The sequence below is a fragment of the Saccharomyces cerevisiae genome, chromosome XIV (assembly GCF_000146045.2).
Source record: "Saccharomyces cerevisiae S288C chromosome XIV, complete sequence".
Classification (NCBI taxonomy): Eukaryota; Fungi; Ascomycota; class Saccharomycetes; order Saccharomycetales; family Saccharomycetaceae; genus Saccharomyces; species Saccharomyces cerevisiae.
The window spans coordinates 515,365-529,745 of NC_001146.8; the positions used below are offsets into that span (position 1 = coordinate 515,365).

The following is a 14,381-nucleotide window of genomic DNA, read 5'->3' on the forward strand; positions in this document are numbered from 1 at the left end:
CATTTTGGTAGCAGCTGTGTCGGTGTTTCATGAGGATCGGAAAGATATGTACGGAAAGATCACATGTATATATTTAACAAAGAATGCATAATTCGCCTTGTTGATGGTTACGACCAGATCAGATAAAGTAGTTCAAAGATCACAACAGAATTTTATCTTTCCAATTACCATTCAGAAAAATTTTTTATCTCTTGGAGGGTTATTTTCGGGCCTTTCAAGAATATGATAAAGATATATCTTGGCAGATGTACTGATGATTACTGGTGCGTTAGAACCGTATGGCCTTGAAAAGAATAAAAGCAAACATCGATTTTTTTGGTACTGAATTACACAATTTTTAAGGACTAAAAAAAAAAATGTTTAACCTGAACAACCATGTATCTTAGATGTCAGGGTATCTAGATTATTTCTCTACCATTCAGGACATCATCCAAAAACATCGATGGCGCCTGTCTTTTATGAGCCTTTTTAGGAGAGCTAGTATTTGAGGTAGCAGAAGCGACTGGTATGAGGCCCAAGGAGGATTGGTTTCTCTTATGGTAGCCTTCCATTGAGTTAATTTTCTTTTCCTTTCTTTCAGGTGACGCTGCTCTTTGTGGTCTATTGAGGTTCAGCTTTCTCTCTTCTTCTTCTTCTTCTTCTTCTTCTAGATAGGTACCTACGTATAAAAATGGATCGTCAATAAAAATGTTAGTGTCTTTTGATTGATGGCGGCTATGACTTTTTTCATATTGTGACACTTGTAAAGTAGGAGATATAAATAAGGATCTTCTGTTGTCTGTGAACGGATCCTGAATTGGGTTGAATGGTGAGGCAGCATCCTCGTATTGGCTAGATTCTAATTGGCTCATAGAATCCCAATCATCCTGCATATATGATTTCTCATCATTGATGTCAAAGGGATTGCTTTGTAAAGAAGAACTATGCTTGTGGTGTCCCCTGTACAAATTTTTACTATCATTTGCATAAGAATTTGTCATTGTGAAACGACGAGACAAATAACTGGACACTAACCACCATATAAGAATACTGATAAAAATGGCACCTATGACAGCACCCACAGCAATGTATACAGTTCCATTTGGTTTATCAGCAGCATTTAAAATAAATGGGTTTCCTGCTGTAGATGGGGGTGTTATACTTGCGACAATTAGTGATGAGGAGGATGTTGCTCCACTGGAAGTTGAGAAAGCCGAAGATGTTAACGATGGAAGGGACTTGGAACTCGTTTCGGACACTACACTTGACGTGGGCTTTGACAGGGCGGTTGAACTAGTTGTAGTAGTAACTAAAGTAGGAAGGTCTCTTCTGACCAGCGATACAGACGGGATAAAGTTTTTCTTAACCATCTCTGCCGATGTTTCTTTCTGAACTTTTGACAAGGTATGAGTCTAGTTGATTATAATACAAGAGTGTGGGTATGTTATTAATAAACATTATAAATTATTAACCCATATAGCTGCTAAATATAATTGAAAATCTAGTAATTTCTAATTATACATTTTTTTTTTTTACAAATGTTTTATGATATGTTTACTATTTCCCGCTTTAGGAAATCATATTAAGGGTTTCATGAAAGAATTCTGCAGAGTGATCATTGGAAATCGGCAGAAAGTGAGAAGGGAGGCTGTCACCAGGTTCCCCTATACTATTCATGTGAGTGGTAGCATGCAAAGTAAAGACCCTTTTTCATTTAGTGATTCATCCATGAATAGCTCTTGGTGCTAGCCCAGATTTTTCAGTAATTTTTGTTTTTTCTTCTGAATTTTCCAGAATTAAAAAAAAGATCAGAAAAAAGCGAGAGTTTACTTAAGATATTAAAGTCTAGTTGATATATCAACAAGTGAAGGCAAAATACCAATAGAGTGCACGTTTCTTGATGCTATGAAATACATACCCCCATTAAATTTTTCGCCAGTGGTGAGCACGGATGTATCGTTATATCGATCGGGATACCCGATGCCGTTAAATTATAGTTTCATCAAGCATCAGTTACACTTGAAGACCATAATATATATTGGCGATAAAGATAGGCCTCTCGAAGAATATCAAAGCTTCCTGGAGTCAGAAAAGATAAAATACTATCACATATTTATGGATTCAAGCCGCGATGAAGGAATTCAAGAAAGAATGAACCAGGTCTTGCACTTGGTGCTGGATGTCAGAAACTATCCCATCTTAGTGCATTCCAATAAGGGCAAGCACCGTGTTGGTGTAGTTGTGGGAATCATAAGAAAGTTGTTACAGGGATGGTCCACTGCAGGTATATGCCAAGAGTACGGGTTATTTTCTGGTGGGATGAAAGATGGAGTAGATTTGGAGTTTATCACAATGTTCGAAACCAATCTGAAAATACCGAGAAACGTTATCCCTGGCTTTGCTAAACACTGCTTGTATTTGAATGAGCTAGAGGCTGCGGAAGGAAGTGATGATGAGTCAGGAAGTGAGTCTATTCTCACTGCCAAGCAACCAATATGATTATGAGAACCAGCCGTTACAAAGAATATTTTCTGTCATTAATATATTTGTATAAATAAAACAACAAGTCTAAAGATCAAGTAGAAAAATGGAAACAAGAACGAGCACATATATGGTATATAGTGAACATATATATATTAGATATATACGTTCAAGCGTCGAAGGACAAAGACCAACCTAGCTTGTGAACAGGTTCAGACAACTTCAAAGCATCGAAAGAGGAACCGACACCCAGAGTGACGCCAGGTCTTAACAATTGCTTGTAAGCCAAAGTGACAATACCGGAATCGGACACCTTAGCCTTAACTTGGGAAGATGCATCAGGCAAATATCTAGTGGCGAATTCGATGTTGACATTGGAGTTAGGTAGTTTGCAGTTCATTGTAGCCTTAGCACCGACCTGTAAAAAGGCGTTGACGTTTTGGAAGAAGTCAACGGTAGTTATTTGCTCGTTGTTCAATGTAGCGCCCAAGGAGTAGTCTTTGGCGAAATAACTTAAAGCCATGGCATAACGAGAAATGGAACCGGCGCTGATATCGTAACCAAACTCTGCGCCACCAACAATACCTTCGTGGGCCATAGTTAAGTCACCAACAAATGTTGGTGACTTCAAACACAAGTCAAAGGCACCTCTTGCGGTGAAGAAAGGTTGTGTGAACGTAGTGTTTAAGACGGCGGACTTGGCGACGCCTGGAGTCAAAGAAGTGATCAATTCGTTCTTTAGACCAGGGGTCAAGTTGGCAAACTCTAATTTGGTTTGCAAGTTGTTTGTGTTAGACCAGCCTTGAGTTAGACCCAAGCCGGTTTGCTTGTCATTCAACTTTGCTTCCACGTTAGTAGACAGTGGACCGTCTTTGACAGGCTGTTTAGCCTTCAATGAGAACTTAATGCCATTGGCGGTTGTTGTTTGCACATCAAAGGCAGCTGGGGTAGCATGATAGAAATCCTTGTTCAATAGGTCATTGATATTTCTGGAGATATCGCTGTAAACTGGAGGAGACATTGTTGAGAGGTTGGTTTGATTTTTGCTTTGGGTACGCTTGGCTGTTTCGTGTTGGGAGAATCCGTAGCACTAATGAGTAGTGGAACGAGTTGGGGGTAGTTATATAGTAGATCAACTCGTGCTCTGCTGGCTATAAAAGGGGTTCTTTGTTGAGGAACGGCCGAAATGGCGGTGTTTGATTGGGCCGCAGCCGGCAAAAAGCACCGGAACCGTGAAAAAAGCTCGTCTGACGCGGAAACGTGCGGCAAAAAATCTCCGCGACGGGGAATTGAACCCCGATCTGGCACGCGACAAGCGCCCATTCTGACCATTAAACTTGTTGGAATAAAAATCAACTATCATCTACTAACTAGTATTTACGTTACTAGTATATTATCATATACGGTGTTAGAAGATGACGCAAATGATGAGAAATAGTCATCTAAATTAGTGGAAGCTGAAACGCAAGGATTGATAATGTAATAGGATCAATGAATATTAACATATAAAACGATGATAATAATATTTATAGAATTGTGTAGAATTACAGATTTCCTTTTATGGATTCCTAAATCCTCGAGGAGAACTTCTAGTATATTCTGTATACCTAATATTATAGCCTTTATCAACAATGGAATCCCAACAATTATCTCAACATTCACCCATTTCTCATGGTAGCGCCTGTGCTTCGGTTACTTCTAAGGAAGTCCACACAAATCAAGATCCGTTAGACGTTTCAGCTTCCAAAATTCAAGAATATGATAAGGCTTCCACTAAGGCTAACTCTCAACAGACAACAACACCTGCTTCATCAGCTGTTCCAGAGAACCCCCATCATGCCTCTCCTCAAACTGCTCAGTCACATTCACCACAGAATGGGCCGTACCCACAGCAGTGCATGATGACCCAAAACCAAGCCAATCCATCTGATTGGTCATTTTACGGACGCCCATCTATGATTCCGTATACACCTTATCAAATGTCGCCTATGTACTTTCCACCTGGGCCACATTCACAGTTTCCGCAGTATCCATCATCAGTTGGAACGCCTCTGAGCACTCCATCACCTGAGTCAGGTAATACATTTACTGATTCATCCTCAGCGGACTCTGATATGACATCCACTAAAAAATATGTCAGACCACCACCAATGTTAACCTCACCTAATGACTTTCTAAATTGGGTTAAAACATACATCAAATTTTTACAAAACTCGAATCTCGGTGGTATTATTCCGACAGTAAACGGAAAACCCGTACGTCAGATCACTGATGATGAACTCACCTTCTTGTATAACACTTTTCAAATATTTGCTCCATCTCAATTCCTACCTACCTGGGTCAAAGACATCCTATCCGTTGATTATACGGATATCATGAAAATTCTTTCCAAAAGTATTGAAAAAATGCAATCTGATACCCAAGAGGCAAACGACATTGTGACCCTGGCAAATTTGCAATATAATGGCAGTACACCTGCAGATGCATTTGAAACAAAAGTCACAAACATTATCGACAGACTGAACAATAATGGCATTCATATCAATAACAAGGTCGCATGCCAATTAATTATGAGAGGTCTATCTGGCGAATATAAATTTTTACGCTACACACGTCATCGACATCTAAATATGACAGTCGCTGAACTGTTCTTAGATATCCATGCTATTTATGAAGAACAACAGGGATCGAGAAACAGCAAACCTAATTACAGGAGAAATCCGAGTGATGAGAAGAATGATTCTCGCAGCTATACAAATACAACCAAACCCAAAGTTATAGCTCGGAATCCTCAAAAAACAAATAATTCGAAATCGAAAACAGCCAGGGCTCACAATGTATCCACATCTAATAACTCTCCCAGCACGGACAACGATTCCATCAGTAAATCAACTACTGAACCGATTCAATTGAACAATAAGCACGACCTTCATCTTAGGCCAGAAACTTACTGAATCTACAGTAAATCATACTAATCATTCTGATGATGAACTCCCTGGACACCTCCTTCTCGATTCAGGAGCATCACGAACCCTTATAAGATCTGCTCATCACATACACTCAGCATCATCTAATCCTGACATAAACGTAGTTGATGCTCAAAAAAGAAATATACCAATTAACGCTATTGGTGACCTACAATTTCACTTCCAGGACAACACCAAAACATCAATAAAGGTATTGCACACTCCTAACATAGCCTATGACTTACTCAGTTTGAATGAATTGGCTGCAGTAGATATCACAGCATGCTTTACCAAAAACGTCTTAGAACGATCTGACGGCACTGTACTTGCACCTATCGTAAAATATGGAGACTTTTACTGGGTATCTAAAAAGTACTTGCTTCCATCAAATATCTCCGTACCCACCATCAATAATGTCCATACAAGTGAAAGTACACGCAAATATCCTTATCCTTTCATTCATCGAATGCTTGCGCATGCCAATGCACAGACAATTCGATACTCACTTAAAAATAACACCATCACGTATTTTAACGAATCAGATGTCGACTGGTCTAGTGCTATTGACTATCAATGTCCTGATTGTTTAATCGGCAAAAGCACCAAACACAGACATATCAAAGGTTCACGACTAAAATACCAAAATTCATACGAACCCTTTCAATACCTACATACTGACATATTTGGTCCAGTTCACAACCTACCAAAGAGTGCACCATCCTATTTCATCTCATTTACTGATGAGACAACAAAATTCCGTTGGGTTTATCCATTACACGACCGTCGCGAGGACTCTATCCTCGATGTTTTTACTACGATACTAGCTTTTATTAAGAACCAGTTTCAGGCCAGTGTCTTGGTTATACAAATGGACCGTGGTTCTGAGTATACTAACAGAACTCTCCATAAATTCCTTGAAAAAAATGGTATAACTCCATGCTATACAACCACAGCGGATTCCCGAGCACATGGAGTCGCTGAACGGCTCAACCGTACCTTATTAGATGACTGCCGTACTCAACTGCAATGTAGTGGTTTACCGAACCATTTATGGTTCTCTGCAATCGAATTTTCTACTATTGTGAGAAATTCACTAGCTTCACCTAAAAGCAAAAAATCTGCAAGACAACATGCTGGCTTGGCAGGACTTGATATCAGTACTTTGTTACCTTTCGGTCAACCTGTTATCGTCAATGATCACAACCCTAACTCCAAAATACATCCTCGTGGCATCCCAGGCTACGCTCTACATCCGTCTCGAAACTCTTATGGATATATCATCTATCTTCCATCCTTAAAGAAGACAGTAGATACAACTAACTATGTTATTCTTCAGGGCAAGGAATCCAGATTAGATCAATTCAATTACGACGCACTCACTTTCGATGAAGACTTAAACCGTTTAACTGCTTCATATCAATCGTTCATTGCGTCAAATGAGATCCAACAATCCGATGATCTTAACTTCCAATCTGACATCGAACTACATCCTGAGCAACCGAGAAATGTCCTTTCAAAAGCTGTGAGTCCAACCGATTCCACACCTCCGTCAACTCATACTGAAGATTCGAAACGTGTTTCTAAAACCAATATTCGCGCACCCAGAGAAGTTGATCCCAACATATCTAAATCTGATATCCTTCCATCAAAGAAGAGATCTAGCACCCCCCAAATTTCCGATATCGAGAGTACTGGTTCGGGTGGTATGCATAGATTAGATGTTCCTTTACTTGCTCCCATGTCCCAATCTAACACACATGAATCGTCGCACACCAGTAAATCTAAAGATTTCAGACACTCAGACTCGTACAGTGACAATGAGACTAATCATACAAACGTACCAATATCCAGTACGGGTGGTACCAATAATAAAACTGTTCCGCAGACAAGCGAACAGGAGACTGAGAAAAGGATTATACACCGTTCACCTTCGATCGATACTTCCTCATCAGAAAGTAATTCACTACACCACGTCGTTCCTATCAAAACGTCAGATACCTGTCCTAAGGAGAATACAGAGGAATCTATAATTGCTGATCTTCCACTTCCCGATCTGCCTCCAGAACCTCCTACCAAATTATCAGACTCCTTTAAAGAACTTCCACCGATCAATTCTCGTCAAACTAATTCCAGTTTGGGTGGTATTGGTGACTCTAATGCCTATACTACTATCAACAGTAAGAAAAGATCATTAGAAGATAATGAAACTGAAATTAAGGTATCACGAGACACATGGAATACTAAGAATATGCGTAGTTTAGAACCTCCGAGATCGAAGAAACGAATTCACCTGATTGCAGCTGTAAAAGCAGTAAAATCAATCAAACCAATACGGACAACCTTACGATACGATGAGGCAATCACCTATAATAAAGATATTAAAGAAAAAGAAAAATATATCGAGGCATACCACAAAGAAGTCAATCAACTGTTGAAGATGAAAACTTGGGACACTGACAAATATTATGACAGAAAAGAAATAGACCCTAAAAGAGTAATAAATTCAATGTTTATCTTCAACAGGAAACGTGACGGTACTCATAAAGCTAGATTTGTTGCAAGAGGTGATATTCAGCATCCTGACACTTACGACTCAGGCATGCAATCCAATACCGTACATCACTATGCATTGATGACATCCCTGTCACTTGCATTAGACAATAACTACTATATTACACAATTAGACATATCTTCGGCATATTTGTATGCAGACATCAAAGAAGAATTATACATAAGACCTCCACCACATTTAGGAATGAATGATAAGTTGATACGTTTGAAGAAATCACTTTATGGTTTGAAACAAAGTGGTGCAAACTGGTATGAAACGATCAAATCATATCTGATTGAACAATGTGATATGGAAGAAGTTCGCGGATGGTCATGCGTATTTAAGAATAGTCAAGTAACAATTTGCTTATTCGTTGATGATATGATATTGTTCAGCAAAGACTTAAATGCAAATAAGAAAATCATAACAACACTCAAGAAACAATACGATACAAAGATAATAAATCTGGGTGAAAGTGATAACGAAATTCAGTACGACATACTTGGATTAGAGATCAAATATCAAAGAAGCAAGTACATGAAATTAGGTATGGAAAAATCTTTGACAGAAAAATTACCCAAACTAAACGTTCATTTAAATCCAAAAGGAAAAAAACTTAGCGCTCCAGGTCAACCAGGTCTTTATATAGACCAGGATGAACTAGAAATAGATGAAGATGAATACAAAGAGAAGGTACATGAAATGCAAAAGTTGATTGGTCTAGCTTCATATGTTGGATATAAATTTAGATTTGACTTACTATACTACATCAACACACTTGCTCAACATATACTATTCCCCTCTAGGCAAGTTTTAGACATGACATATGAGTTAATACAATTCATGTGGGACACTAGAGATAAACAACTGATATGGCACAAAAACAAACCTACCAAGCCAGATAATAAACTAGTCGCAATAAGCGATGCTTCATATGGTAACCAACCATATTACAAGTCACAAATTGGTAACATTTTCCTACTCAACGGAAAAGTGATTGGAGGAAAGTCGACAAAGGCTTCGTTAACATGCACTTCAACTACAGAAGCAGAAATACACGCAGTCAGTGAAGCTATTCCGCTATTGAATAACCTCAGTCACCTTGTGCAAGAACTTAACAAGAAACCAATTATTAAAGGCTTACTTACTGATAGTAGATCAACGATCAGTATAATTAAGTCTACAAATGAAGAGAAATTTAGAAACAGATTTTTTGGCACAAAGGCAATGAGACTTAGAGATGAAGTATCAGGTAATAATTTATACGTATACTACATCGAGACCAAGAAGAACATTGCTGATGTGATGACAAAACCTCTTCCGATAAAAACATTTAAACTATTAACTAACAAATGGATTCATTAGATCTATTACATTATGGGTGGTATGTTGGAATAAAAATCAACTATCATCTACTAACTAGTATTTACGTTACTAGTATATTATCATATACGGTGTTAGAAGATGACGCAAATGATGAGAAATAGTCATCTAAATTAGTGGAAGCTGAAACGCAAGGATTGATAATGTAATAGGATCAATGAATATTAACATATAAAACGATGATAATAATATTTATAGAATTGTGTAGAATTACAGATTTCCTTTTATGGATTCCTAAATCCTCGAGGAGAACTTCTAGTATATTCTGTATACCTAATATTATAGCCTTTATCAACAATGGAATCCCAACAATTATCTCAACATTCACCCATTTCTCAAAACTATCACGGAATACTAATCGAAGACTAGTGACGCACGTTACGCTATAGCAACAACGTCACAAGGATAACGTTAGTAGTTTTTTGGAAGGACAATTGCAAACTATATGTAAACGAACGAAGACACACAGTCCAAAGCTGTAACAACAACCACATATATAAATGGTAGTCTTCTAGGAAACTTCACTGTAAGATTAGATACGTAGAGGTGAAAGACAAGTTGAAGTTTGGATCGGAAGTTCCATTAATATTTGGGTAAGTAAGTTCGCCGCGCGGCAGAAACGGTGAGTACTTACTCACTTTTGTTCTAACTACAACAAAAAACTGTAAAAGTGGTGTAAGGTTTACGTTCCGTTTTGGTTGCAAATCATCAGCCCTGGTTTAAGCTTTATGTCCAACATTGGTTAGCGAAGGCACCGTACTGGTCTCGATGTCGGTGAGCAGGGGCGGCGAAATTCATTCCAATCTTGGATAATATATATGTATATATCTATACACGCGGCGAGATCTTGTCCTCTAATTTCCCTTCGCTAAATCATTAAGAGGTCATTCATGAAGTTAATTCAGCACCAAAGTTGGACTGTTAGACACGAGATACACATTGCAGTCCAAATGTGCAGATTTTTCAGATAATTGTCGTCGCACAAGACTGCCCCTCCCGTCCTCAGACAGACACAAAATTAGATTTTACGTTTACATAAAGATGTACATAACTTGAAAAAACGTTAATCCCTCTTAAATTTAGACCTTGTAAGTCTTCCTGGCCACTCTTTGTGATATATTGTAGTGCAATATATTGATTCGTTCTTCTTATTTCTTTGTTCTTAGGCATTTCCGCTTTAGAAAATTCGTTGGGTGGTTTCTGCGACGGGTATCCCCTTCGATTTTGCATAATGATCTTCAATTCTACAACTAAAATCAAGTAGATACAGGAAAATATTCCATAAATTATAGTGTAAATCGCCCTGTATACACCTTATCGTTTCATCTCAGGCAAGTTAAAGCATTTGGGAAACGTGCTAGATGACAGAAGAAGATAGAAAGCTCACTGTAGAGACAGAAACAGTTGAGGCACCCGTGGCAAATAATCTTTTATTGTCGAATAACAGTAATGTAGTAGCACCTAATCCTTCTATTCCCTCTGCCTCCACATCTACCTCTCCGCTACACAGGGAAATAGTTGATGATTCTGTCGCTACTGCTAACACCACCAGCAACGTTGTACAGCATAATTTGCCCACCATAGATAACAATTTAATGGATTCCGATGCCACGTCACATAATCAAGATCATTGGCATTCAGACATAAACAGGGCAGGAACATCAATGTCAACGAGTGATATCCCAACAGATTTACATTTAGAACATATCGGCTCTGTTTCATCAACTAATAATAATAGTAACAATGCCCTAATCAACCACAACCCTCTGTCATCTCATCTTTCCAATCCGTCATCTTCATTACGAAACAAGAAGAGCTCTTTGTTGGTAGCTTCTAACCCTGCGTTTGCTTCAGATGTTGAACTCTCGAAGAAGAAACCTGCCGTCATCTCCAATAATATGCCTACAAGTAACATTGCCCTTTATCAAACAGCGAGATCGGCGAATATTCATGGTCCATCATCAACTTCCGCATCTAAAGCGTTCAGAAAGGCTTCGGCCTTCTCCAATAACACGGCACCCAGCACTAGTAATAACATCGGCTCGAATACACCTCCAGCTCCTCTTTTACCTCTACCTTCACTATCACAACAAAATAAGCCAAAAATAATAGAGAGGCCCACAATGCACGTCACTAATTCAAGAGAAATACTTTTAGGTGAAAACCTGTTAGATGATACAAAGGCGAAGAATGCTCCCGCGAATTCAACCACACACGATAATGGTCCAGTAGCAAATGATGGGCTGCGTATACCGAATCACTCGAACGCAGATGATAATGAAAATAACAACAAAATGAAGAAGAATAAAAACATTAATAGTGGGAAAAATGAACGTAATGATGACACCAGCAAAATATGCACTACATCTACTAAAACAGCGCCTTCAACCGCACCTTTGGGCAGTACAGACAATACTCAGGCTCTCACTGCTAGTGTCTCCAGCAGTAATGCTGACAATCACAATAATAACAAGAAGAAAACCAGCAGCAACAACAACGGCAATAACAGTAATAGTGCATCCAATAAAACCAATGCCGATATCAAGAATTCTAACGCCGACTTGAGCGCTTCTACCTCTAACAATAATGCAATAAATGACGACTCACATGAGAGTAATTCAGAAAAACCAACAAAGGCGGATTTTTTCGCTGCAAGGCTGGCTACAGCTGTAGGTGAAAATGAAATTAGTGATTCTGAGGAAACATTTGTTTATGAATCGGCAGCTAATTCGACTAAAAACCTAATATTTCCTGACTCCTCCAGCCAGCAGCAGCAGCAGCAACAGCAACCTCCAAAACAACAGCAACAGCAACAAAATCATGGAATAACCTCAAAGATAAGCGCCCCATTGCTAAACAATAACAAAAAATTATTAAGCCGACTGAAAAATTCAAGACATATTAGCACTGGTGCCATATTGAATAACACAATCGCGACTATAAGCACAAATCCGAACTTGAATTCTAATGTGATGCAGAACAATAACAATCTGATGTCGGGACACAATCACCTGGACGAGTTGAGCAGTATAAAACAGGAGCCACCGCATCAATTGCAGCAGCAGCAACCACCAATGGATGTACAATCGGTAGATTCGTATACCTCTGACAACCCAGACAGCAATGTTATTGCCAAGTCGCCTGATAAGAGGTCAAGCTTAGTATCCCTATCTAAAGTTTCTCCACATTTACTTTCATCCACATCAAGCAACGGTAACACAATATCGTGTCCCAATGTTGCCACAAATTCGCAGGAATTGGAACCAAACAATGATATTTCAACGAAGAAATCTCTTTCCAATTCTACTTTGAGACATTCCTCTGCTAATAGAAATTCTAATTATGGTGACAACAAAAGGCCTCTTAGAACAACAGTGTCAAAGATATTTGATTCAAACCCTAATGGAGCTCCTTTACGGAGATACTCTGGGGTACCGGATCACGTTAATCTAGAAGATTACATCGAACAGCCGCATAATTATCCAACAATGCAAAATAGTGTGAAAAAGGATGAATTTTATAACAGCAGGAACAATAAGTTTCCCCATGGTTTAAACTTTTATGGTGATAACAATGTTATTGAAGAGGAAAATAATGGTGACTCGTCTAATGTAAATCGACCGCAACACACTAACCTTCAGCATGAGTTTATTCCAGAAGATAACGAAAGTGATGAAAACGATATTCACTCCATGTTTTATTATAATCATAAGAACGATTTAGAAACAAAACCGCTAATATCCGATTATGGTGAAGATGAAGACGTAGATGATTATGATCGCCCAAATGCTACTTTCAACAGTTACTATGGCTCAGCATCCAACACGCACGAACTTCCATTACATGGAAGGATGCCTTCAAGATCAAATAATGATTACTACGATTTTATGGTTGGCAACAATACTGGCAATAACAACCAATTGAATGAATATACCCCCTTAAGAATGAAACGTGGTCAAAGACACCTATCAAGAACAAACAATAGCATAATGAATGGTAGCATCCATATGAATGGTAACGATGACGTTACCCATTCCAATATCAATAATAACGATATTGTTGGTTACTCACCGCACAACTTTTACTCAAGGAAGTCCCCATTTGTGAAAGTAAAGAATTTTCTTTATCTTGCATTTGTTATATCATCACTATTGATGACAGGATTCATTCTGGGATTTTTATTGGCCACTAATAAAGAACTACAAGATGTAGACGTGGTAGTGATGGATAATGTGATTTCAAGTTCGGACGAGTTGATCTTCGACATCACAGTAAGTGCTTTTAATCCAGGATTCTTCAGTATAAGCGTTTCCCAAGTCGATTTGGACATTTTTGCAAAAAGTTCTTACCTGAAGTGCGATTCTAATGGTGACTGTACAGTAATGGAACAGGAACGGAAAATTTTACAAATAACGACAAATCTTTCGTTAGTTGAAGAGAGTGCTAATAATGATATTAGTGGTGGGAACATAGAGACGGTATTACTAGGAACCGCTAAAAAACTAGAGACACCATTAAAGTTCCAGGGCGGCGCATTTAATAGGAACTACGATGTGTCAGTCTCGAGTGTCAAGCTTTTAAGTCCTGGGTCTCGTGAAGCCAAGCACGAAAACGACGATGATGACGATGATGATGGCGACGATGGTGACGATGAAAACAATACTAATGAAAGACAATACAAAAGCAAACCAAATGCTAGAGATGACAAAGAAGATGATACTAAAAAATGGAAGCTACTAATCAAGCATGATTACGAATTGATAGTCCGTGGAAGCATGAAGTATGAGGTGCCCTTTTTCAATACGCAAAAATCTACGGCTATTCAAAAGGATTCCATGGTCCATCCTGGTAAGAAGTGAGTGTTAAGAATGTAGCTTTTTCGTCAAAGCTGGGTATTTTTCTTTTTATAGCGCAGGAGCGGAAGGCAATTTCCAAAACAGGAATGTACTTTCCAAAAAAGGAAAATGTAGTTTGTTTTTTGATGTTTTTTTCTCTTTGACTATTTCAAATTTAGAAGTGAA

General features: G+C 38.5%; 6 protein-coding genes and 1 non-coding gene across 7 annotated transcripts, besides 3 other annotated features; 4 read left to right on the forward strand and 3 right to left on the reverse strand.

Annotated features, from left to right (window-relative positions):
• Positions 1–398: 398 nt before the first annotated feature.
• YNL058C (uncharacterized protein) lies at positions 399–1,349 on the reverse strand (the record flags this gene model as incomplete). Its single annotated transcript, NM_001182897.1, has 1 exon — positions 399–1,349. One exon carries the CDS (start codon positions 1,347–1,349, stop codon positions 399–401), a length of 951 nt encoding a protein of 316 aa, NP_014340.1.
• Positions 1,350–1,884: 535 nt separating this feature from the next.
• On the forward strand, positions 1,885–2,478 carry OCA2 (Oca2p; the record flags this gene model as incomplete). The annotated part of the gene is made up of 1 exon (NM_001182895.3): positions 1,885–2,478. The coding sequence occupies one exon, from the start codon at positions 1,885–1,887 to the stop codon at positions 2,476–2,478; it is 594 nt and encodes a 197-aa protein (NP_014342.3).
• A 151-nt stretch (positions 2,479–2,629) lies between these two features.
• On the reverse strand, positions 2,630–3,481 carry POR1 (porin POR1; the record flags this gene model as incomplete). The annotated part of the gene is made up of 1 exon (NM_001182894.1): positions 2,630–3,481. The coding sequence occupies one exon, from the start codon at positions 3,479–3,481 to the stop codon at positions 2,630–2,632; it is 852 nt and encodes a 283-aa protein (NP_014343.1).
• A 253-nt stretch (positions 3,482–3,734) lies between these two features.
• Positions 3,735–3,805, reverse strand: YNCN0008C. The gene has a single exon. It is a non-coding gene; the product is annotated as a tRNA-Asp (tRNA).
• Positions 3,799–4,132: a long terminal repeat (Ty1 LTR).
• Positions 3,799–9,698: a mobile genetic element (YNLWTy1-2; Ty1 element, LTR retrotransposon of the Copia (Pseudoviridae) group; contains co-transcribed genes TYA Gag and TYB Pol, encoding proteins involved in structure and function of virus-like particles, flanked by two direct repeats).
• YNL054W-A (gag protein) lies at positions 4,092–5,414 on the forward strand (the record flags this gene model as incomplete). Its single annotated transcript, NM_001184413.3, has 1 exon — positions 4,092–5,414. The coding sequence occupies one exon, from the start codon at positions 4,092–4,094 to the stop codon at positions 5,412–5,414; it is 1,323 nt and encodes a 440-aa protein (NP_058180.1).
• YNL054W-B (gag-pol fusion protein) lies at positions 4,092–9,342 on the forward strand (the record flags this gene model as incomplete). Its single annotated transcript, NM_001281536.2, is given in 1 exon segment — positions 4,092–9,342. Coding segments are annotated over 1 exon segment (5,250 nt in total).
• Positions 9,365–9,698: a long terminal repeat (Ty1 LTR).
• Positions 9,699–10,721: 1,023 nt separating this feature from the next.
• VAC7 (Vac7p) lies at positions 10,722–14,219 on the forward strand (the record flags this gene model as incomplete). The annotated part of the gene is made up of 1 exon (NM_001182893.3): positions 10,722–14,219. The coding sequence occupies one exon, from the start codon at positions 10,722–10,724 to the stop codon at positions 14,217–14,219; it is 3,498 nt and encodes a 1,165-aa protein (NP_014344.3).
• Positions 14,220–14,381: the final 162 nt, after the last annotated feature.